This window comes from Sarcophilus harrisii, chromosome 1 (genome assembly GCF_902635505.1).
Source record: "Sarcophilus harrisii chromosome 1, mSarHar1.11, whole genome shotgun sequence".
NCBI classification, from domain to species: Eukaryota; Metazoa; Chordata; class Mammalia; order Dasyuromorphia; family Dasyuridae; genus Sarcophilus; species Sarcophilus harrisii.
The window spans coordinates 316,985,584-317,008,583 of record NC_045426.1 but is presented as its reverse complement, the minus strand read 5'-3'; the positions used below and the strand labels follow the sequence as shown (position 1 = coordinate 317,008,583).

Below are 23,000 nucleotides of genomic sequence, written 5' to 3'. Positions count from 1 at the left end.
CAAAAAAGGTGTGTGTGGAGGCAGTTAGGTGGCATAGAGGATAGAACACTAGCCCTGGAGTCTGGATGACCTGAGTTCAAATCTGATTTGAGACACATACTAGCTATGTGACCCTGGGCAAGTCACTTAAACCATGATTATCTCTAAAATCAAAAACAAAACCCATACTTTGCTCTCTGGCTGTGCAATATTAAAGAGACTACTAAATGAAATAATAATGCAATAAGGAGTACATGCATGTGTGTATATGAATGAGCTATAGTTATTTAACCTTCCAAGATTTAATTTTAGAATACACCAATGGGGGAGATTTGAAGGTTAGGATAGGCCATTTCAGTTCCTCAGTTTGTTAGGCTCTGTAAAGACCAAAATGCATCTGTTGTATCTCCATTTTAAACCCACAAGAGGGTTTTCTCCTCTATTCTATCTTTATTTTATCTGCATCTCTCACAACCCTATGGGATAGATAGCCTCTCTTCACCTTTGTAACTAAGCTGGGTAGTGTTTCTGGAGACTCCAGATCCTTTAGATTCTCCTGGTTTCATTGTGAAGGAAGTCTTTTACATCTTACATCATCCAAATTAGAGACTGGCTTTTGCAAAATAAATTTTATTAGCAACCAAGGGAAATAAGGTAAAAATGCTAAGAAAGCATATGTATGTAGCACTCTCCATTTAAAAAAAATATTATGCACAGTTCATCTCATAAAACAAAACTTAAAGAACTACTAAGAGACTGGAGGAATTAGTTTCTCCAGGCTTTGATGTCTTCATCTTAAAATGGGTTTAATTAAATGGTCTTTTGGAGAAGAGGGGAAATCAATGCAATTAGAATAAGATGACCAGTATTCAAGTCCCCATTCTTACTACTTGTGTGATCTTGCAAGTCAATTAATGTTTTTTGGACTTCACTTTGTTCATCTATAAAAATGAGTGGTTTGAAAATTATCACTCTATCATGACATGATACTTAGAGAACCCCAGAGAATTAACTAAAAAGCTATTAGAAATAATCCACAACTTTAGCAAAGTTGAAGGATACAAAATAAATCCAAATCATCAGCATTTTTATACATCACTAACAAAATCCAACAGCAAGAGATACAAAGAGAAATTCCATTTAAAATAATTGTTGATAGTATAAAATATTTGGGCATCTATCTGCCAAGGGAAAGTCAAGAACTATATGTGCAAAACTACAAAACACTTTTCATACAAATAAAGTCGGATCTAAGCAATTGGAAAAATATCAAGTGCTCTTGGATAGGTCAAGTGAATATAATAAAGATGACAATACTACCTAAACTAATCTATTTATTTAGTGCTATACAAAACTCCCAAGAAACTATTTTACTGACCTAGAAAAAATAACAAAATTCATCTGGAACAAAAGGTCAAGTATTTCAAGGGAATTAATGAAAAAAATTAAAATTAAAATTAAAAATTAATGAAAAATGAAGGTGGCCTAGCTGTACCAGATCTAAAACTATAGTATAAAGTAGTGGTCATCAAAACCATTTGGTACTGGTTAAGAAATAGATTGATCAGTGGTATAGGTTAGGTTCACAGGACAAAATAATCAATAACTATAGCAATCTAGTATTTGACAAACCCAAAGACTCCAGCTTTTGGGATAAGAATTCACTATTTGACAAAAACTGCTGGGAAAATTGGAAACTAGTATGGCAAAAACTAGGCATTGACCCACATCTAACACCATATACCAAGATAAAGTCAAAATGAGTTTATGATCTAACTGATTTTAAAATGTTTAACATGTATTAGACTACTTGCCATCTAGGCGAGGGTGTTGGGAGGAGGGGAAAAGTTGGAACAGAAGGTTTTACAAGAGTCAGTGTTGAAAAATTACCCATGCATATGTTTTGTAAGTAAAAAGCTATAATAATTTTTTAAATGAGTGGTTTGATTAGACCATTTCCCATGTGTTCTTTTCACTCCAACATTTTAAATTTTAATTATACAACAATTATAAATCAAAACCTAAGATAGTCTTAGACTGACCAAATACAGCAGGCACAGCTTCTTGGAAAAACTCATCTTGTTATAATCTGATCAGAATATTGTTCTGACTTTATCATATTAGAGGCTGGATGGGACACACTTATGAAAGTTGCTCTCTTTCCTGGCTAGGATAATTTCTTTTCTCTACTTTAAGGAAGAATGGGAGAAAAGACAACCCCTCCCCCCCTTGCCAATTCTATTCCCTAGAAGCACCATGGCAATTGCACCAATTGTTATCAGGTGCTTCATACATACCTTAGTCCACAAAAGACCCACTTTATCTACTCAGCCTACCTCAGTTCTTTCAGGAAGTATCCTACTCCTAGTTCCATCTTCTGGGCAGTCAAATCATTTCATCTCCTCATCTGTCTACCATATGCTGTCAGAGAATATTTTACTCTAAGACTCCAGTTACCAACCTAAACTAGCAAAATCAAGAGAGGTTATATAGCCCTGGGAGATAATACCAAGTAGCAAGACCAAAAGCCCAAAATGACATAAGCTATCTGAAATTTATAAATCAGACATATATTTCATTTTTCTGGTTCCTGATTTTTATAGTAATTCCAGACCACACCACTGAGGGATTTTTGTGGGATTGAGAAGAGGGTCTAGTTTAGAATTCTTATCTTTTTTATGTCATTTGATCCCTTTGGTAGTCTGCTGAAGCCTATGGACGCCTTCTCGGAATGTTTTTTAAAAGGATAACATTTAAAAGAAACATAAGATTAAAAAGGAAACATTTTATTGAGAAATAGTTTTCAATATATATATTTTTAAAAAGAGTTCATGGACTCCAGATTCAGAATCACTAGCCTGAGATACAAGGTTTCAAATTTCATTTCCCTTCTATAATTTCTCCTTGGGCCAGATCTTGCCAGGTTAGGATGACTCAGTGGGCATATATGGGACAGACGGGGTATTTATTTATTCAAACCTGATTTGCAGGCTTTCTTTTCATGATTTGTAGCATTCCTATCACCACCACAAACCACCATGCAGACATGTTTTATTTATTTTATACCTGGAAAAAATTTCAGAAACCATCTAGTCCAGCCCTTTCATTTCATAGAGAAGGAAAACATAGCCTAGACAAGTAAAGTGTTCTAAGTCACAGAATTTGTTCTCACTTTTCACAACTTTTCACAACCCCAAATCCACCTATCTAATAGCCACACACCCAGCCTGGCTTCAGGCAAGAGAACTCAATTAGGCTTATCATCTAAAAAATTATAATCTAAATCAGATTAATTCAGAGAAATAGATCATTGATATTTGTGTAGCGTTACATATTGTCTTCATATTTACTCTTCTCCAACATTCCCAGTAATCCTGTGAGATAAACAGGATTATTATCCTCCTTCTACAGTCACAGAAACCGAGATCTCCTTGTCTCCCAAATTTAAGTGACTTTCTAAAGATTCCACAACATGTCAGGGATCTCTCTGGAACAGAAACATGTCTTTGGACTTCCATAACACATGAAAAAGGACATATAACATGGTGAGAACCAATATTACTATACGAGTACATAATAAAACATTTTTTTCATAATGTATAGTGTCTGTGGCTTAACACTATCAAACTATTGTGGAGTCTGCAAAGAAGGACAAAATCCTATCCCTGAAGGAAGCAGAAGCAACCAACAAGCATTTATTAAGTATCTATTATATGTCAGGCACTATGTCAAACACTGGAGATACAAAAAAGTAATATTTCATACTCTCAATGAAGAACAAAAGAGAGGTGTGAACCATATCTGATCTGTATCTGTCTCTCTCCAAAGAGACACCACCTATTGGACAAAAGAACAAGAAGAAAAAAAGGGAGTAGCACCTGAAAAATAAGGACACAAGAAACTGGAGTAATCCATGAAAACATCCAGTGACAGGGAAGCTAATACTTTTAAGAATAAGAGTAACAAAGAAGTATTACAACTATGCTTCCAGTCCTCAGAGGCATCTCAGTATAATAACCAGACAGAGAAAAGAGATAGGGGAGAATTGGATTCCTAATGTCTATTATTTAGCAGTTTCATAATGTCTCCTAACAATCAGAGAAAGCTCAGAAAAAAAATGAAAAGTCTCATCTCCCTCAAATGCTTTTCTTTCCTGTCATCCTATTATTTAGTCAAGTTCTGGTTGACCCAGAAGACCAGACTCATGGGGCCTGCTTGAACCAGTTGTTTCAGAAATAATGCCCTGATGCTCAGTGAAAGAATACCTGAAAAATGGAGGAAGAATCACTCAGGAGATGCCTGCCAAGGGTTGAAATCAGACTCCCTATTCTTTCACACCTATACAGTGGATCCTTCCATTAAACTGGAAGCAATTTGAGCTGGAGACTATTGTCTCTATCCTTTTCACCATATTCCTTTTCTCCTACCCTCCCTGCTTTAATAGCAAAACTGAGGCAGAGCATCTCTTACAGTCCTATTTCCTTGCCACACATAAGGAAAGCAGCCCTGACTCCAATCTCAGAAACTAATCAGTTCATCCAAAAGTTCATGGCACAATAGTTAGAACTCTGGAAGTGCTAATTCAGCTGACTGCCCAATTCTAGCCACTGTTGGACCACACTCTAAGCCCTTCTCTTTCTGCTGAAAAGAGAAAATATAGCAAAGGAAAAATTATGCATTTAAGTGATAAAAAATGATGGCAGGCTAGTAATGTTACAGGCAAACAAAGTCTAAGCATGATGATAAAAAGTATAAATCTAACTTGTAAGTAATGTGGGCAAAATATTTGGTAGAGTAGCTATTGAAAGCATTGGTGATATTAATATATTATATATATATATATAGTAATGTTAATATTATAATTTGAGTTTGATGCTAAAAATTGGTCTTCTATTATTTGGTCTCTTCCCCTTTCTTTTCCATCCCAATCAATAATGGCATTATAGTTAAGTGTAAGGATATACTAATCGTGAGTTTCTTTAACTCTGAGAAGTAGCTCTAGCTATTCTGAAGTGTGCAAAAAAAAAGAATATAAAGACAGATGGAATATGGTCTAGGATAAAGTTTCTCCCCACCCCCATCCTCCAATGTCTTGACTTCTCCAGGAGAGAAACAAATACAACCACAGAGCAAGTCTCAATAGCTCAAACTAGAAACAACTATTGACCAAGGTAGACTTTAAGTAGATAGAAAAGTAGTCAAGCACAAAGAGAAATAAATTCTAATTAAAAACTCTTAGGCAATTAATAATTCCTTTTGCCTGTGTTGTAGCACTATGAAGTACTAAACAACACTTAGAAATAATAGTGAGCTTTAAAGTTTTACATGTTATTTAATCTAATATATTTATAATTTCATTTATATCTATTATTTTCGTTTGATCCTTACAACTCCAAAAGGAGAGTACTATTGGTATTACTAGTCCCATTTTGAAGATGAGTAAACTGATGTTCAAAGAAGCTGTCACACATTTGGTGACAGACAGGGATGAATGGAACTAGGTGTCCCTGACTCCAAATCCAGTGCCCTTCCCATCACATCAGGTTGCTGCAATGTCATCTATTATTGTTTTTAAGATACTTTCTTTTTTAAATATTTTAATTAAAAGTTTTATATTTAAGATATTTTTTTCTTTCCAACTAGATTATAGATTATAAAGTTCTTTGTAAGGAAAGGAACCAAATTTTCAAATTTAATGGCTCCTATCCTCCTGATGCCAAAAATAAAGAGTCCCAAGATATATATGTTGGAAGGGATGACTGCCTCTGGTTCAGGTTCCTCATTTCACAAATGAACTAGAGTGACTCTGGCAGTTATAAAGCAAGCACAAGTTTGCACAGGTCTTTGCACATAATTGGGTCTTGACAACTAATTGTCCCAGAGCTGTGATGGGTGGAACAGAAGTCTCAATTATAGCCATGGCTCCTTCTTAATATTTGCTACCTCCTTTGTGCAAAACTGCTTTCTTTGTGAGCTTCTTCTGCCATCCTATCTGGAAAGGAGACAAACAGAATCTTCACTAGCCCCAACTATAGACCTACTAATCCTCAATCTTAGCTAACTCCTACTATCTGAATCCTTCACTCCCCAGCTGCTCAATGGCATTGAAAAAGCCATGAATTAAGCTGACTTTATCCACTACAAATTTATAGTGCTTAACCTCAGTTCGGTCTTTACTGCTGCTCGCCACCATTCCTACTGATTTCTCTCATTCTCCACAGGGCTTGTTCCAACTTTTCCCTTCAATCCTTGTAATCCCAACTGCACCTTAATCCTGTACAATAAGAGCAAAAGACTTAGTTGCTTCCTTCACCAAGGAGACTGATGGTATTAGAGAAGAGCTCCTCAACTCCCCTTCTTCAAAACTATTCCACATCATGGAAAATACCATCTGCATCCAGAGAGAGAACTATGGAAACTAAATATAGATAGAAGCATAGTATTTTCACCTTTTTGTTTGTTTGGTTTTTTCTGTCTCATGGTTTTTTCTTTTTGGTTTGATTTTTCTTGTACATGACAAATATGGAAATATGTTTAAAAGAATACATATTTAACCTATATCAGATTGCTTGCTGTCTTGGGAAGGGAGGGAAGGTAAGGGAGGGAGAAAAATTTGGAACACAAAGTCTTACCAAAATGAATGCTGAAATCTTTACCTGTATTTGGAAAAATAAAATACAACTGAATTTTTTTTTAAAAAAAAACCTACTCCATATGACTTATCAACTATACAGGATCATAGATTTTGAGTTTAAAAGGAGCATAAAAATCACCTAGTCAAATCCTTTCATTTTACCAGTAAGGAAAATAGGACCCAAAGGGGATGAGTGACTTGAACCCAGATCATCTGGCATTCTTTTCCTTGTACAATTTTCCCACAAGTATTTATCCAGAATTTGCTGTATACCAGAAACTATTCTAGGTACTGGGGACATAAAGACAAAAATTAAATGATCCCTAGTTTCAAGGAACTTACATTCTGTAGGAGAAACACTATATACAAATATTCAGAGTGCCAGCCCTAGAGTCATAAAGACTCCTTTTCCTAAATTCAAATTTGGCCTTCTTAGCTGTGTGACCCTGGGCAAGTCACTTCACTCTGTTTGCCTTAATTTCCTCATCTGTCAAATGAGCTGGAGAAGGAAATGGAAAACCACTCGAGTATTTTGCCAAGAAAAAACTAAGTAGACTCACAGAAAGTCAGGCATGACTAAACTGACTGAACAACAACAATTTCCATTTAGTAGAAGAGCAGTTGAAAGACTAAAGTAGAATTTTGCAGGAAGTTTGGGATTCTAAGAGTTGTAATAACAAAAACAACAATAATAATGAGATAGCATATTTACATGGTGCTTCCCAGTTTGAATAGTACTCTATAGATATTTCATTTTATCCTTATAATAACCACCCTGGGAAACAGGAATTATCTTCCTCTCTGCCTCTCTCTTTGTCTCTGTGTCTCTCCCTTCCTTCCCTTCACCTCTCTCATATTCTTAATCCAGGTCCTTTGATTCCAAACTCAGTGATCTCTCAAGCATACTAATTTCAATTATTTCTCCCAGGATCTTGTTTCAGCAATAATCCCTTAGGTCACTTATTTTTACTTTCTTTCTCTGTGGCTCCTTCCTGTCTTTCCAATCCTTAAAAAAAAACAAAAACAAAAATCCTCCCTTGACTCTTATCTCCCCTACTATCCCTTAGGTCTAGGTTCAAATTTTGGCCTTGCCATTAACTATCTTGTATAACCTTAAGCAAATCATTTGTAGAATAAGGAGGTTGGCTTAGATGATCCTTCAATTCTAAATCTATGCTATCAAAGTTGAAACTATTACGCCTGGCAAAGTCTGAACTTGGCATTATCCTATCTTACCAACCTTAACTCTTATTTTCTTCTGTGTTCCAGTCAGACCAGATTACTCATGTCCCCTGTTTCCCTACCTCTACCTTTGTATGCGATATTTCCCATTTCCCCAACCCCAACTCCTATCTTTCAATCTACAATTGAATTCCTATTCTTTAATTTAAAAAAAATCCCAATTCAAATGCTGTAACCTTCAAGAAGCCTTTCTTGATTCTGATCCTATATGAATAATGTCATTTTATGAAATTTATTTATATATGTATGATAACTCCCTGTTAAAATCAAGTTTCCTGTAGGTAGAGTTCATATCTTATTTAAACTCTATGTCCTACTATAATGTTCTGAAAATGATAAAGGCTTAATAAACATTTCCTGAAATATTGTCCAAATAATTAAACATTTCCAGGTAAATAAAAAAAAAAATCCAAGTTCAAAGTTAAACATAATTATTTCCTTATAAGATGCTCCTCTTAGAATGGCACTCAAAGTTCCAAGGTAAAAAAATCTTAAGATACCCAGAAGCAAAGCAGCCAGGCTCTACAATTCCCATTTTAAACCCCTAGGATGAAGAATAAGGGAAGTGTTAATAGCAAGTCAGTGCCCTGTGTTCTAATTTGTCAATATTGGTTCTAATTTAAGCTCACCAATTCTCCATCTTCCCTGGCTTCCTCAGGCACTGGCTAAGTAGGATACAACCAACCTAGAGGGAGAATGGTTCACTAAGACTTCATCAAGCAAAAGATAACAAATGTCTGTCTAAAAAGCCCATATAATCAAAACAACAGAAGCTAAGTCACAAGTTCAGCAGTATCACTCTGGCATCCTGGTATACTGTAATTCAGCAGGTTTCTTTGATTCAGTCACTCTACCAGGCCAGCTTGCAGCCTAGCTACTAGGGGCTTAAATATAAATCAGCCCTGGAATTCAAACTTTGGGCTAAGAATTCTATGACCTTGGCCATTTCCATCCCATCTCTGTGACCTTGGTTTAGCCAATAGAGTCTACTGACCACCTGAAATTTTATCACATTTATCAAACGCAATATGGAAAAATGACTCCCTAACAGCTTACCCTCAAGCATATCCTGGCTCTATAATGCTGAACTCTCAGCAATTTTATACAACTAAGAAACAAATTTTAGGAGAACACTAGAGGAATTGCGGGGGTGGGGGGTGGGAGGACCAACTTATTCTTATTGTCCCCAAAGTGAAGGAAGCTTTTTGCAAATACTCTTCTGACTAGACCTGCCTGAGAGAACAGTAATTCACACCAACTTCCTTCCTGAACTGTTTGCTATGGTGTTTACAACAAACAGCAGAACAACAAGGAAGAAGATTGACAATTTCAATGGCAAACTGGATAAGTTGCTATGATCCATAAATTACCACATAAACCAAAATAAATAAGTAAAAGGCAAAACAATCAAAGGCCAGCCACACGAGTCAAGAGGCTCTGAATGTTCTGTAAGTTAGATGTGGTGAATCTTATGAGTGACAAGAACTGAGGCCTTTGCCAAGCACCGTATTTTTCCATGAGCCATTTTCCAGAGTCAGGAAATGCCTGGAAATACTAAAACAGAAATAAACCTAAGCAACACATGGCTTTTTAGACACAATCAGGAGCAGAGTTCACACTAGAATTATGGGAAAAGAGAAGCTCTTGTCCCAGAACAGAGATTAATCTGTTAGAAGTTTTACTTGGTCTTTGGAGAGTTAGCATTAATTTCTATTTACATATTGGGTATTTAAGTGTTCCTATTTATGTACTGTACAGAAGAGTGGCAGCTGAGGACACCTTCACAAAGCCTTTCCAGGTGCTCCATATTAAAGTGTTCTCTCCCTCCTTTGGGATCTCACACAGTACTTTGTCTATGGGACCTGTCTACTACGTCTCATTAACGTATCTGTCTTGTATTGTAGATTTGAAGCTCCTTGTGGAGAAGAGCTGTACCTTGTCTATCTCCTAAAATTTCAAACAATAGTCCCGCAATGTTTTCTAAATGAGAAAAAACAAAACAAAGAAAAGATGGAGAAGACAAGTCACTAATCAGAAGGGATAATTAAGAGGTTGAAAATGAGGAAGGTCTATGTAATAGATACTTTCAATAAACAGAGAAAGCCTGGGAATCTCCTTAAGCAAAACTCATAGACCTACTATTCCTCAGCTGGTACCTTTATAAATTCAGAAAAAAGCCACCAGGAAGGCCCACACAGAGAATGTGTTTTAGGTCTCAGAATCCTCTGAGGTTCTAATGAAATGCTAGATATTGAACATAAAGAAGTAGTAGTAAAAGCGTGCTTTTCCAAAGAGATTTGTGCACAAGTGGAGTTGGAAAGTCATAACTATCAACAAGAAATGTTCTACAGAAGCAAATGTCAATTGAATTCTTTTCAAGGCTTTCCTCTTGTCCTTTTCTATTTGTGGATAATTTATGTGGAAAATAGAAGGCACAATAGTCCTCCGTCCTTCAAAAATCTTAAATTTTACGGGGCACTGCTGTTATTTCTATTGGTCTTAAATGTACTATTAAGAATCACCTATGGATAGAATACTGGCCCTGTAGACAGGAGGATCTGAGCTCATATCTGGCTTCAGATCCTTGACACACATTAGCTGTGTAACCCTATGTAAGTCACTTTACTCTGACACCCCCTCCTCCCCAAAAACCTTGATTGCCACTTAATGTCTTCAGAGCATTTTTTATTCCACTTACATATGGGAAAACTGAGGCCCTGAAGTCCTCCACCCAGACTGTGGCAAAGCTCTGTGGAGAGCTTAGGGATTCTAAAATAAGTCAAAACTTTTCCTCCGTTTTTGCTATCTTACCTCTGACTTTGCTCTGCCTAGTCAATTGAATTCCAGGAAAACAAGGCTTGGATCACTTCCAGAGTGAGGATTTTTCAAATCTTCATATATCAGAAACCCATCCATGTGGCTTCTGTGACAAATCTTAAAACTAATATTCAAAAATTCAGAACTGGTCACTGAAACCTTTGAAAAAAGCTAATAGTGTAAGTCAGTACATTTAGTGAATTATGGGGCTGTGACTGACAAATATACTAAACCTGGTTTGTGAGTGGTATTTTTTGCTGCTTTGTTACATTTGGACAGTCTACATATCATTGATCTCCTACTTTTATATTCCTTATTTTCTCTTTCAAACCCTCATCATATCCATAATAACTGTGCATCTCTTCTAGCATTTCCATTAACCTTCTGGACTGGTCACATTCTTCTTTACTCAGGCAATGCTCAAACAAACAAGAAAAGGCCAGTTAAAGGCAACAAACCATCAAATGGGAGCATCAGCAATCCTAAGAATTCTCTCAGGTAGGCTTCATGATTTTGTTGGTGTAGTAGCACAAGTAGCAATTCCCTCTTACCAGGTGATGCAATCTGCATATTAATTTGCAAGGGTTTATGAATCTGTCTGATTCTGTTTTATAGCTGGTAGCTCCTCCACTAAACAACAGTATCTGCCCACAGTTCAATGTCCTTTAGCATTTGATTTTTGCATTTGTGAGGAAAACATTAAGCAAACTGTTACTGTACATGAGGGCCAGGACACACTACACTGGCATTAATCTTTCTTAGAGTACCAGATGTTTTCTCATCTCTGTAAGGACGTGAGCTAGTTGCTCAATGTTAAAAGATGTGTGCAGGAGCCTTGTCATTAGCAGAGATGGGAATTTTGCTAATTAAATATTAAAAATCCCTACTCTATTAATAGTTTTCTTCATCCTTATAACAAAGCTGGAGAGCACAGTTATCATTTTTGCTGCTAAAGTGGGACTGATGGGGCCTTCACATGTCTTGCCTATCTTCCTCACCCTTAAAAACTTGTATAATGCTACAAAGTTTAAGAGCTCTAGGGAGACAGATTTGTAACATCTCAAGATGAGACCTGCACTCATTTCCCAGTTCTACCACTGAATTACTAGGAACTCTAGAATAAATCTTTCATCAGGGAACTCTTCATGAACCAATTACTTTATATATCCACTTCTGTTCCATATTTATCTAGCACAATATATTCCATTTTAACTCTTCCCCATCTTTCAGATCATTCAACAAATTATGTACCTACCATAGGCAAGATACCATGCCAAGTACTAGGAATACAAAGACAAAAATGAAATAATTCAGTGGAAGAGAGGAGAGAAATGGAGGGGAAAAGAGAGGAAAATACCCCCCCTCCAAAAAAAACCTTAAAGAAAAATAAATACAAAATATGTAAAAGTAATTTCAAGAGATGGAGATCATCAACAATGGAGGGAGAGAGGCAGCAAGGGAGAAATGGGAAAAGTCAGGAAAAATCTGTAGAAGGCAGAATTATAAAGAAATCAATGGGTTCTAAGAAGTAGAGATGAAGACATTCAAGCTATTGAGGATAAAGCAGTGGAAAAATGTCTCATTCTTGACTCTGTATAATCACACGAGGAGTTGGCCTGGATGGTCCAAGAACTTCTAACTTTTCATCCAGGGTCTTAAGTTGTTCACGCTCTCTCTCTGGAATATTCTCTTCTACCAAATTGCTTCCATTTATCCTTCAAGACTTAATTCTACTTCCTTCCTGAAGCCTATCCCCAAAACTTCTGCCTACTCCCCAATCCCTCCCACCCCAGTTCTCTCAGATGCTCCTTCATGATTACTGTTTTGAGTCTGACATTTTGGCATTTCATATATTTTTTTCCTCTGTTTTGAAGTCCTCCCAACAAGATTAGAAACTGGATCACTTACTTTTGTGTCCTCTAAGTCCTAAAAATAGTTGACATTTTAAATGGTGTCCTAGTGCATTTTTAGGGCTTAAAACAGCACTAAGACTTTTGGGACATTCTGAATAGCCTTTTAAAACTTAATTGAATGCCATCTCATTTGAACTTAACATCCCTAATGACATATAAGCATCCCTAATGCTAGTGATTATTTCCATTTTATGGATGAGGAAACCAAGGCACAGAGAAGTGATTTGGTAGAGAGAGGGTTTGAACCCATCTTTCCTGACTCTATTTCCAGGACTTTTCCACTATTCCTCACTGCTTCTTCAAACCTAGAATTAGTACTGAACTACAACAAAAATAGCAAACATTTATCTGGCACTTACTAGCACTCAGAATTATCTCATTTGTTCTTCACAATAATTCTGGTGATATTTTCCCCATTTTACAGACAAGGATACCTAAGGCTCAGAGAGGTTAAAGTTGACTTGCCTAAGGTCACATAGGTCAAGTCAAGACATTTATTAATCACTTACTATTTATTAGTTACTGTGCTACACAATGGAGAAATGTTTAAAAGTACCTCCTTAGAAGTGCATAGTTTATAAATGAAATACATGCAAAAACTATGTACAATCAAGATAAATACAAAATAAACTGGAGATCATTTCAGAAGGAAGGCAGTAGAATTAATGAAGTCTGGGAAAAGTTTCTTGCAGAATAAACAGCAGAGCTACTAATTTGAAAACTAGGTTTCTGCCAATCCAGCATACTTCCAATAGAAAGAGCACTGACAAACACCTGAGTAGGAAAATTTACATACTCTGACTCTAAGTCTAGTGTTCAAAACATGCTCTTTCTCTAATCAGATTCAAATACTGGCTCTGCTTCTCCTTGATCTGCTTTTCTCTCTAGGTTTCAGTAATAATGCTTTCCCTTGGATCCCTTGCTTATCTAGCAATCTTCTCCTTCGAAGGATCTCCATCCAGATTATACTCACTAACTTCTACCTCTACACTATTTCCTGATGATAGCATCAGCTCTGATGTATTCAATTAACATCTCTCAGACTTATTTATCCAGTCTCAAATTCTAGTCACACATCTTTGCCTAATATACATCTGGAATTGGGTTTCCTAGAGACATTTTCTAATGTCTAAAAATTAGAAACTCATTGTCTAAAAATGAAACTGATTTTCCCTTTTTGCTCCCCAAACTGTCCTCCCTACCTAACTTCCCCATTATTGTTGAGGGCACTACTATCCTTTTGGTTACCCACCCTAGGTATCATTATATTCTGTGTTCTCTCTCCAACCATTCTATCTCTGCCATACATCAAATCTGTTGATATAATCAAAATATTGATTATATCTTTGCATCACTCTTTGTATACTCTCTCTTCTAAGGCACTACCGTTATTACCCTAGTGCAGGCCCTCAACACCCCACATTTGAACTACTGAAATAACCTGTTTGGTAACCCTGCCTCAAGTCATCTGCCACTTAGCTACCAAAGTGACCTTCCTAAAGTACAATTCTAACTATGTCATCCTTCCCTCAATTCAACAAGCTCCAGTGGCCCCCTATTTTCTTCAGATTCAAACTGAAATTCTATTTGGCCTTTAAAGTCCTTCATAACCTTGTTCCTTCTTATCTTCCCAATCTTATACCTCACCCTCTCTCTTCCCATAAACTCTGATTCAATGACATGAACTTTCTTGCTATTCTATGTATGAAACATTTCATGTCTCAATTCTATGTATTTTTCATTGTATATCCCATGTCTGGAATGCTTTCCTTCCTTACCTGGCTTCCTGCAAGCTTCAGCCAAAATTCCACTTCCTCAAGAAGCCTTTCCTGGTTGCTCTATAGTTCCAGGGTCTTTCCTCTAGAATTATTTCCCATTTATTTTGCATATATCTTATATTAAATACTCAAATAACATGAGGAGTAACCCTATTTTTATGTGACATAAACTTATTTAAACTTAACCATGTTTACTAAAAATGCTAAATTCTTTGATATTTCTGAGGATCCATAATCTGACCATACACAATACACTGTAGCAGTTAGCAACCCATATATGCTTTTTCAGTCTGGGTGATTTTTGTCCAGGCAATCTTTACCTGCATTAAAAGAAGTATGATATCCAGATCAAGTTAGACAAATTCTGTAGTCTGCAATGGTCAAGCTATGTCTATAATACAGTGTTGGCATTGCATTTTAAGAGACACTAATGATCTACATGATATTAAAGCAAAAGTAACTCATAAGGGACAGACTTAAAAATTAAACAAAACATAACAGAAGGAAAAATTATACTGGAAAACTAAGGCAAGACAATAGGTATAGGTAGCTTCAAAGGTCTTAAGGGGTATCTTGTAAAGGTACTAGTATCAATGCAAAAATGTGTTAGAGAGGAAGCTTTTAGCTCCAAGTAAGTTTCCCTGTTTTCCTCCCTTTTAGTAGGGATAACTGTACATTTAAACTTGAACTAACATTTGTGGGAAGTTCAATACTTCAAAAGTTCAAAGTTTCATAGTATAGGTGCTTTTTCAATAGGTACAGACTGCAATTTGTCCAGGTTCTCTCATCTTATTCAGATGTTATTCATGTCCTTCCCATATTTTCATGAAGAGTTTATAATTTATGTGGAACCTAAGTCCAACATTAATAGTCTATTTAGGACCTTTGTTCAGGGAATAAAACTGTGCCATTTAACCACACATGGAAGTGTAAGAAATCAGTTTCCTCTCTGTGAAATGGAAACAATAATGTTATGGTTACCTGTGAGGAAGGGCTCTTGTGAGGAAGTTATTTTGTTGATGGTAATGTAGTACTAAATGTGAGCTTCTGTTTTCATTGCTATAATGATGGAAATCATGGTAATTCTCCAAATTAGGCCTAAGAATCATAATTATTTTATCCCCTTTTGCCAAAAAAGGCCACTACTTAGAGCCAGAAGATCTGGTTTTGCCATCAAGTGACTATGCATCCAAATTCAAGTTAATGCCTTTCTCTGGGTCTCAATTTCCTTCTTTGTAAAATATAGGGGTTGGAGTAGATTATCTCTAAATAAACCTGCTCTTGAACTTGTTTTGTCAATTCTGGGGATAAGCACACCACATAATCCACAATATCATCATTCAGCCTTGGTATTTACAGAATTCTCTACTCTATAACAAGTTACTTATGAGGCATCTACATGTTCTAGATTTTGTGCTGTTTTTGTTTTTTTTTTTTGTTTTTACAGATATCTCATTTAATCCTCATAATCCTAGAAAGTAAGAGCTATTATTTTTCCCATTTTGAAGTTGAGGAAACTAAAGCAGATAGAATGTAAGTGTCTTACCCACTGTTTGAAGCTAAATTTTTAACTCAGATTTCCCCACTCTGGTTCAGTGCTCTATTCACTGCTCCAATAAGTTCCCTCTATAAGGCCAATTCCTGACTGTGCATAAATGTTTCTGGTAGAATACCTCAGTTCTGAGGTTCCTTTTCCATTCCCACAGCTAAAACCGAAGGATTATGAACTTTAGCTCAGAACACCTAGCAGAGGCCAAGTCCAGTCATTTCCTTCCTTCAGCTCCAATGGTCCAATATTTCCGGGGGAAGCAGTGACCTAGGACTTGGGAGTCCACGCCCTTCCTCCACATCTCTTTCTCCAGCAATTTTCTTTAGGAGGCCAATGAAGATTTCCTGTATAAGAGTGTCAAAATATTAGGAGACACCCATTTTCCCAGAGCTAACGCTCAGCAATCAGGCTAATGTCCTGAATTGGCATAACAACAATCCTTTGCACTTACTCTCTGGATGATCTCAGTTACAGCAAAATTCCAGAATTGTTTCTTGTCATGAAGCCCTGTTATAAATCAAACTTGTCGCACTGTTGGTGTCATTTCTCATTATCAGGACTACAGTTCACTGTGTAGCTATTGGTAAAAGTATTGAAATCTCCCCATGCTAAAGCACTCCACTAGGAGTAGGGCTCTACAAGTGTCCTTGCTTTCTCATTTTGAAATTAAACTTCTGTTTGATTTCTGACTCTCCTGTATTTATCCTGTTTTGCGCAGCTCCAGCCACTCACAGATTAAAGGCTAGTTCTGGCCTAGTTGACAGGAGAAAGGCACAGGGCCAGATCAAGGTAGACATTCCAACACAGAGCAGCATCTCAATTGTCACAGCATTTCCCTCCCTAATCAAAATGCTGCAGGAAAAAAACCATCATGGATCTTTTCTGCCTTTCTGTAGCTTGAACAAATTTCACTTAAAATTATCAAGGGTGCTTGAAGAAAAGAAGTTGTTTGAGGGTGAGTCCATCCATTAGCAACCATCCATTAGCAACCTTCTGCCTCAGTGCCAGTAGAGAACAATACTATGAATTACTATAGTTCCCGAATCTCCCCTAATGAAGAGAAAGCAACTTCAAGCAGATGGAAACACCTGCCTCCTTCCAAATGTATATCCTCCATATGATTAAAGAGTACCTGAGAAACTGCAGGGGAAAAATAGCTACCAAAAATCCTTGAGGGGATAAATGACTGCAGGCAAACCCACTTTTGAATCTGAGTAAGCATAGGATACCCAGCCCAGCCAATCTAACAAATATCATGAATAAAGCACTCATGAGAGGTAGGGATCACATCCAAAATAATTAACCACTAAAACTTGTAATTTTGTGCCTTGATGGGATCTTTAAAAGGTCTAGTCACTGCTCTGTTACTAATCCAGATCAACCAGAGATATATCTGATTAAGTATTGGCAATATAAGACATATGCCAAAGTCGACATGTGGGCCGATTTTCACTGGTATATGAATTTGTTGTCACTGCTACATTCCCTCTGCTACTTAAATAACTGGGCACAAGCCACCTATAAGATACATAGACCTCTGAATCACCAGGAAACAGAAAGGATCACTAATTTTTTACCCCAACTCATACATGAAGGAATCAAAATGTTAAAAATACATCATTTTTTAAAATTCCTAACTTCTAAATCCATGCTAATGGCTCCAAAAGAGGCTACAGATTTTCTTAGGAAAGGCTTTCATGGGCAATAAGGATGTCATAAGTTCTTCCTAAGGCTAATTCTAAAACTATCATTTTACCAATTAGAATCCATTCCATCTTCTGTCTTCAGAAAGATTATTCTTGATTCTGAAAGAAATTTACATTGGCTTTCCATGGGAACACAAGTTAGCAATTGACTTAGGCACCTAGAGATCCTATAAGTTTTTTATGTTCCTGTTGAAAACGTCAGGAAGCATGACATGAATGATATACTTAAATGCTTAAAAACTCCATGTTTCTTTTTAAAACAAATCTTTTCCTCTTTCACAGATGCAATTGAAAAAGTTATGCTGTACCACCTAAGCAGAGTAGATAGTTCTTGAAACAAGTAACAATCTACCTGTCTAGGCTGTTCAGTAAAGACAACAGCTTGAATCAAATGTAATTGATGGATCTGGCAGCTGGAATTACTTCCTTAAATCATAGTAGCAGTGGCAGTAGCATGACCTTAGGCTCAGAGAATAACATTGCTATATACACAAAATTCCCTTACCCCCTAAATGTTCTCGGGAGATTCAGTCTTGGAATATACTTATGATTGTCTAGAAGGCAGATATAATAGTATAAGTAGAGTTCAGGGAATTAATTTCATTTCATTTCCTTTTCAAAAGATAAAGGGAGATGATCAGGGCCTAATTTTATAGGTTCCCAGGGAAGGGGCCTAAGCCTGGTTAGATTAAGAGAAAACCAGTGTAGTCAGGTCATTGTTGGGCTTGGGAAAAATTGATAAGCAACAGAAAATAAGCAAACTCCATTCCTAAACCTATAACTAGCCTAATTTCACACATAATAGCGGGCCATGATCTCTTCCTACTGTCAATGCTTAAATTAGCACTTTGGAAACATTTTCTTTTCTAGCTACAATGTTCCCCTCTTTTAAAGCTTAAAATTCTCCTTTATGCAAAAAATTGAAATTGTTTTCTCCCCTCCTCCCCTTCTCCCTCCAACTCACAAGCTTAACAGACTTCTAAATAAGGAATACTATTTTTACACTACCATCTTAGAGAAATTATGAGTATTTAAGTAATTTGATTAGCTGTTGCTGTAGAGGTGAAGTGACAAGGGTAATCCAAAGATCCTGAGTTGAGAACCTGACTGGTAACATAGAGAGGCCAACAACAATGTACACTGCTCCCTATCAAATCCTAGACTACCACATCCTTAGAACTTCAAATAGTGATAACCTACTCTGTTCTCTGCAAGTTCTAAGCCATTTTAGGGGAGAGGAGGACTCTCAAATTCCTAAAACAATTATAAGTGTTAAGAGGTTTGGTGTGAAGGGTTTGAATGATTTTCATTTCATAGCTAGGGTACCAAAAGTTCAGAGATAGGAAGGGATAAATCAGTGGACCTCTCTGTTCTACCTAATAACCATTTTCATTCCTGTCTAATACTCCTTTAGCCTTCATTTCACTTCTTTGAACTTTTTTCAGGATCCAATTTCTATTTCCTTATGTTGTGAGTTTAATGTCTGAAGATGAAGGTATATATAAGATTGGCCTGGGTTTCCAGGAAACAATGAGCTCCCTTCTTAGAGAAAGACTGAACTATACTCTCTTGATTCCCAAAGCACAAGTTTCTGTGAGGGTTGGAGGGAGAGAGTATAGGTGCTTAGCTCTCTTTAAATTGGTGGCTGGGGATCAAGACAGAGAGAACAACAGACTAATTGCTATGTTTCCTGTTATGAGAAATTATAACTGTGCTATTTATGTATGAATTCTAGAGTTGTGATTCCATTAAAATGTTCTAATCTAAACCATCATTGAATCACAGCAAAGCATTTCCTTGCAGATTATACGTATAGCAGACTAAAGGGACTCAAGGAAGCGCAGGAGAGCCAAGACATTTCCATTAAAATGCTCAGTGTCTGCAAGTAGTAAATATAGACAGTCTACAACCCATTACTATACAACCCATAAACAGCTAAGGACCCACCAACACCCACTGCTACTCAAAGCATAAACAATCATCAACACAAAATACCAAACCAAGAGCTCAGGAGCCATCCAAATATATTGACTTATAATTCCAGGTAGCTTTGGAAGGCTAAAAAAAAAAAGAGCTAAAGAATTAATATGTTCACATTCTTCCTCTTCTCATGTCAGTACCTGTTTCCTTCCCATCTAAACAAGAGAAATCATCCAACTCCTTTCTCTCTCTTCTCTGTTACCTCTTTCAGTGTTACCTCTTTCAAACTCAGTGCTTTCTCCCTTTAAATGCTCTTCTAGAATACTATAGTCAAATAGGGACAATCAGAGTCATTAAAGTGACCCATTTTCCACCAACTTCTAAAGGTTTTCAGACACTGGTCTGGTCGAATTGTTTAAGAAGCTGTAATCCATAGGTTATTTGCTTTAAAATCCACGAAGTCTGATACTTAAGTTCCCAAGGTTTGGAGAAGAGAAAGTATGCTTTGTAGCTTCTGGGCAACACAAGTAATGGGAGGAAGAAACAGAATTTGCAGATTAAGGGTTTTCAGAGATCACCTTCAGAGTGGAATCCAACTAAACCTCTTCCATATATATTTACAATTAGAGAACACACAAATCCCTCTACATGAATCGCTAGGACCCTCTTCAGTTTCTAATCACATTTCTGAGGGCAAGATTCCTGATGTCTCCCCCCTTACCCCCACACTCCTCCAAAGGAGAAACCAACCAACTCTGACAAGAGGCTCCCAAGTTAGAACCAAATCTGAACCCTTATTTCATTCGTTTAACACTTTTAGATTCCACTGTGGGCCCCATTCCAGAAAGAGTTGTATATGTGGCAAGTCTGTTACTTAATATGGTCCCAGCATAGAAGACAACCACCTCTTTTACTCTCCCACCCCACCCCAAATATTCCCAGGTTCAGATGCCCTGTATGTGTATTCCTTTCTACTTTCCCATTCCCAACACAACTGCGATGGAAGTGATTACATCATTCTCTCACTGACACAGGGGCTTAAACTGGTAGACCGTTTACAGGATGATCTGTGGGGTGCTGATAAATGCCTGGGGTTTCTGTAGTACCAGTAAAGGTTTCTGTACTACCACCTTTCCCAGACCTGCTTTCCAGGACTTTCCAGGGAATATGAGGTCCTTAGGCTTTCCTCAGTTCTGGCCAGAGCATAAAACTAAGTCAATTTTGCAGCTTCATCATCATCTAAGAGCCCAAGCCTTCCAACACACTGGATACCATAGCCTTGTGACCCCATTCTCGGGTCCCCAGGTCTCAGCCTTCACAGTTTGCCGCACCGCTCCTCGTACATCTCCATTCCATCTTCATCAGCAATCCCTTCATTTGCCTCCTGGGCTCGTGCCCCTGCCGTCCCCTGTCTCCTACCTCTGTTTCCTACCTTCAGTTACTAGAATGGGGTTGGGAGGCTGAGCTCTTCAGTTCCATTCTAGGGACACTTACTTTCCTCATTCCCACCTCCCCCACGTCTCCCCTTCCCAGCAGTGCCCATCCCTGGAACTGGTGTTCGCCTCGCAGCCAAGCTTCCTTCCCATCCCACCTCCTGCTACCTCCCACTCCCCTCCCCCCCAGCCCCCATCTCTCCAACTCCCCATTCCTAGTTGCCCGCGCTGCTCCCCGCTGCGGGGATCGTTCTTTTTTGGCTTCTCCCATCCCTCCAGTTCTTCGTGTCTTTCCCGGTCGAAGCCATCTCCTGCCTCCTGCTTCGGTTCTTCCACCCCCGCCCCCTACAAAGGCCTCGCCGTTTCCCCTGCCTTCATCCGCTTCTTCCTCCTCCCAGCTCCCCGTACCTATTTCAGAGCGCGGAGCTCTGAACTCCCTTCCCCTTTTCTCGCTCCCCACGCAGTCCCTAACCTGTCTCCTCCCCCGAGCATCTCCGGAGATGCTCCCTCTCATCAGTGCGGTGCACGCCTCGCCTCTGCTTCCTCTGTCCGGCTTAGCCCCCGACACCTCCGTCGCCGGACGGCGGGGGTCGCCCGGCACACCTGCCCCCGCACCCCCCGCGGGTCTCCCACCCTAGCAGCCTCCGCTCGGATGCTGCCCGCCCGCCCTCCCTCACCAGCGGCTGCATCTCCGAGTGCGCCGTGGGCACCTGGAACCGGTCGATCTCCTCCATCATGGTGCCGGAGAGATGGGGAGGGAGGGGGACCGGAGCGTGGGCGGCGGCGCAGCTCCCCCGGTGCAGGCGAGCGGGCGAGGAAAGGCGCGGCCCGTGGCCGGGCGAAGGAGTGCGGGAGGGAAGATGGGATGGAGAGATGGAGGAGGGGAGGAAGAAGGCGAGGCCGCCCGCCGCAAGCGCGAGCAGAGAGGGAGGGCCTCGAGGCCTCCTCACAGGGCAGCGAGAGGAGCCGTCGTGCCCGGCCGCAGCCTCATCCCCCGCGCCCGCTCCTGCTGGCTGCCTCCGCCGCGCCCGCTCCCCGCCCCAGCTCGCCTCCTGTCAGCCAGCTCAACCACTGCGGTGACTCGGCAACTCCACTTCCGGGTCCGGGACACCGCCCGCCCCACCGGGCCGCATAATTCATGAAGGAGGCTGCACCCCACCGCCCCGCTCCCGCCTCCGCGGATTCAGGAGCCTAAGAGGGGGCCGCCTCAACTCGATATTATTCATGAGGGAGGAGGGGCTCCAGGCTCCCCGCCCCCAGATGATTTCCACCTCTCTCCTCAAGATTGGGGCGGGGGGAATGCCCGTGGATGACCGCTTCGGTGCAGCGAAATGCGCCTGCGCCCGGGCTTCGGGTCCATTGCCAAGGTAACGGCGTCAGCATCCAGCCCACCGTGGAGCTTTCTTTTCCTACACCAGCGAAGAACAAATGGGAAAAAAGAAGAAAAAGAGAAGAAAAAAACGCGACTGCAGCAACGAAACCCACCCCCCCAACCCTGAATGGTCACGTGACGGGCATGCTTCGAAGAGAGTAGGAGGGGGTCGCAAGGCTTCCGGTGCGTCGCCCGGGTAACGGATGTACACTTCCTGCCCGCTGTAAAGTGGGGTTTAAGTCGGAATCTTAAGCCTCCCAGGAGCGACTTGTTACGACCGTGATGGCCCCGAAACCTGCACCCCGTAGATTGGTAAAGCTCCTCTCATCAGTTCTGATATTTCTTCCCTTCATTTCTGTTTTTGAACTGAGCCTTCCCTAAGACCTCTGACCTGTCACTCCACTGACCTTTGGCTGCCTTACCAGAGTCGCTCGACAAGAAATCGAGCGCCTGCCAGCCCTTCTCTAGGTGGAGACATTTCCCTTGATGCTTTTGCCCCCGATTAGCTACTTAGAGAGACGCACGATGTAATTTTATTAAGTATTAAATCGGTACAAACTGTTAAGTGCTATGGGAGATGAAAGGATGTGGGTAACGGAACCAGAGGCGGCTTCCTAGGAAAATCTCTAACAGCAACAGCCTCATTTAACGGGGAAA

General features: G+C 39.3%; 2 protein-coding genes across 3 annotated transcripts in view; one reads left to right on the top strand and one right to left on the bottom strand.

Moving 5' to 3' along the window:
• Positions 1–22,043, bottom strand: part of FAM219A (family with sequence similarity 219 member A) — a 95,458-nt gene extending 73,415 nt beyond the window's left edge. The window contains exon 1 of one of the 2 annotated variants that reach the window (XM_031945435.1): positions 21,649–22,043. In XM_031945435.1, coding sequence (XP_031801295.1) covers positions 21,649–21,708 — 60 coding nt within the window. In that variant the 5' untranslated portion in view covers positions 21,709–22,043. The remainder of the gene's footprint in view (positions 1–21,648) is intronic. The other variant, XM_031945434.1, reaches the window with a different exon arrangement.
• Positions 22,044–22,143: 100 nt separating this feature from the next.
• The window catches only part of DNAI1 (dynein axonemal intermediate chain 1), a 251,702-nt gene continuing 250,845 nt past the window's right edge, over positions 22,144–23,000 (top strand). The window contains exon 1 of the mRNA XM_003761769.4: positions 22,144–22,655. Coding sequence (XP_003761817.1) covers positions 22,626–22,655 — 30 coding nt within the window. The 5' untranslated portion in view covers positions 22,144–22,625. The remainder of the gene's footprint in view (positions 22,656–23,000) is intronic.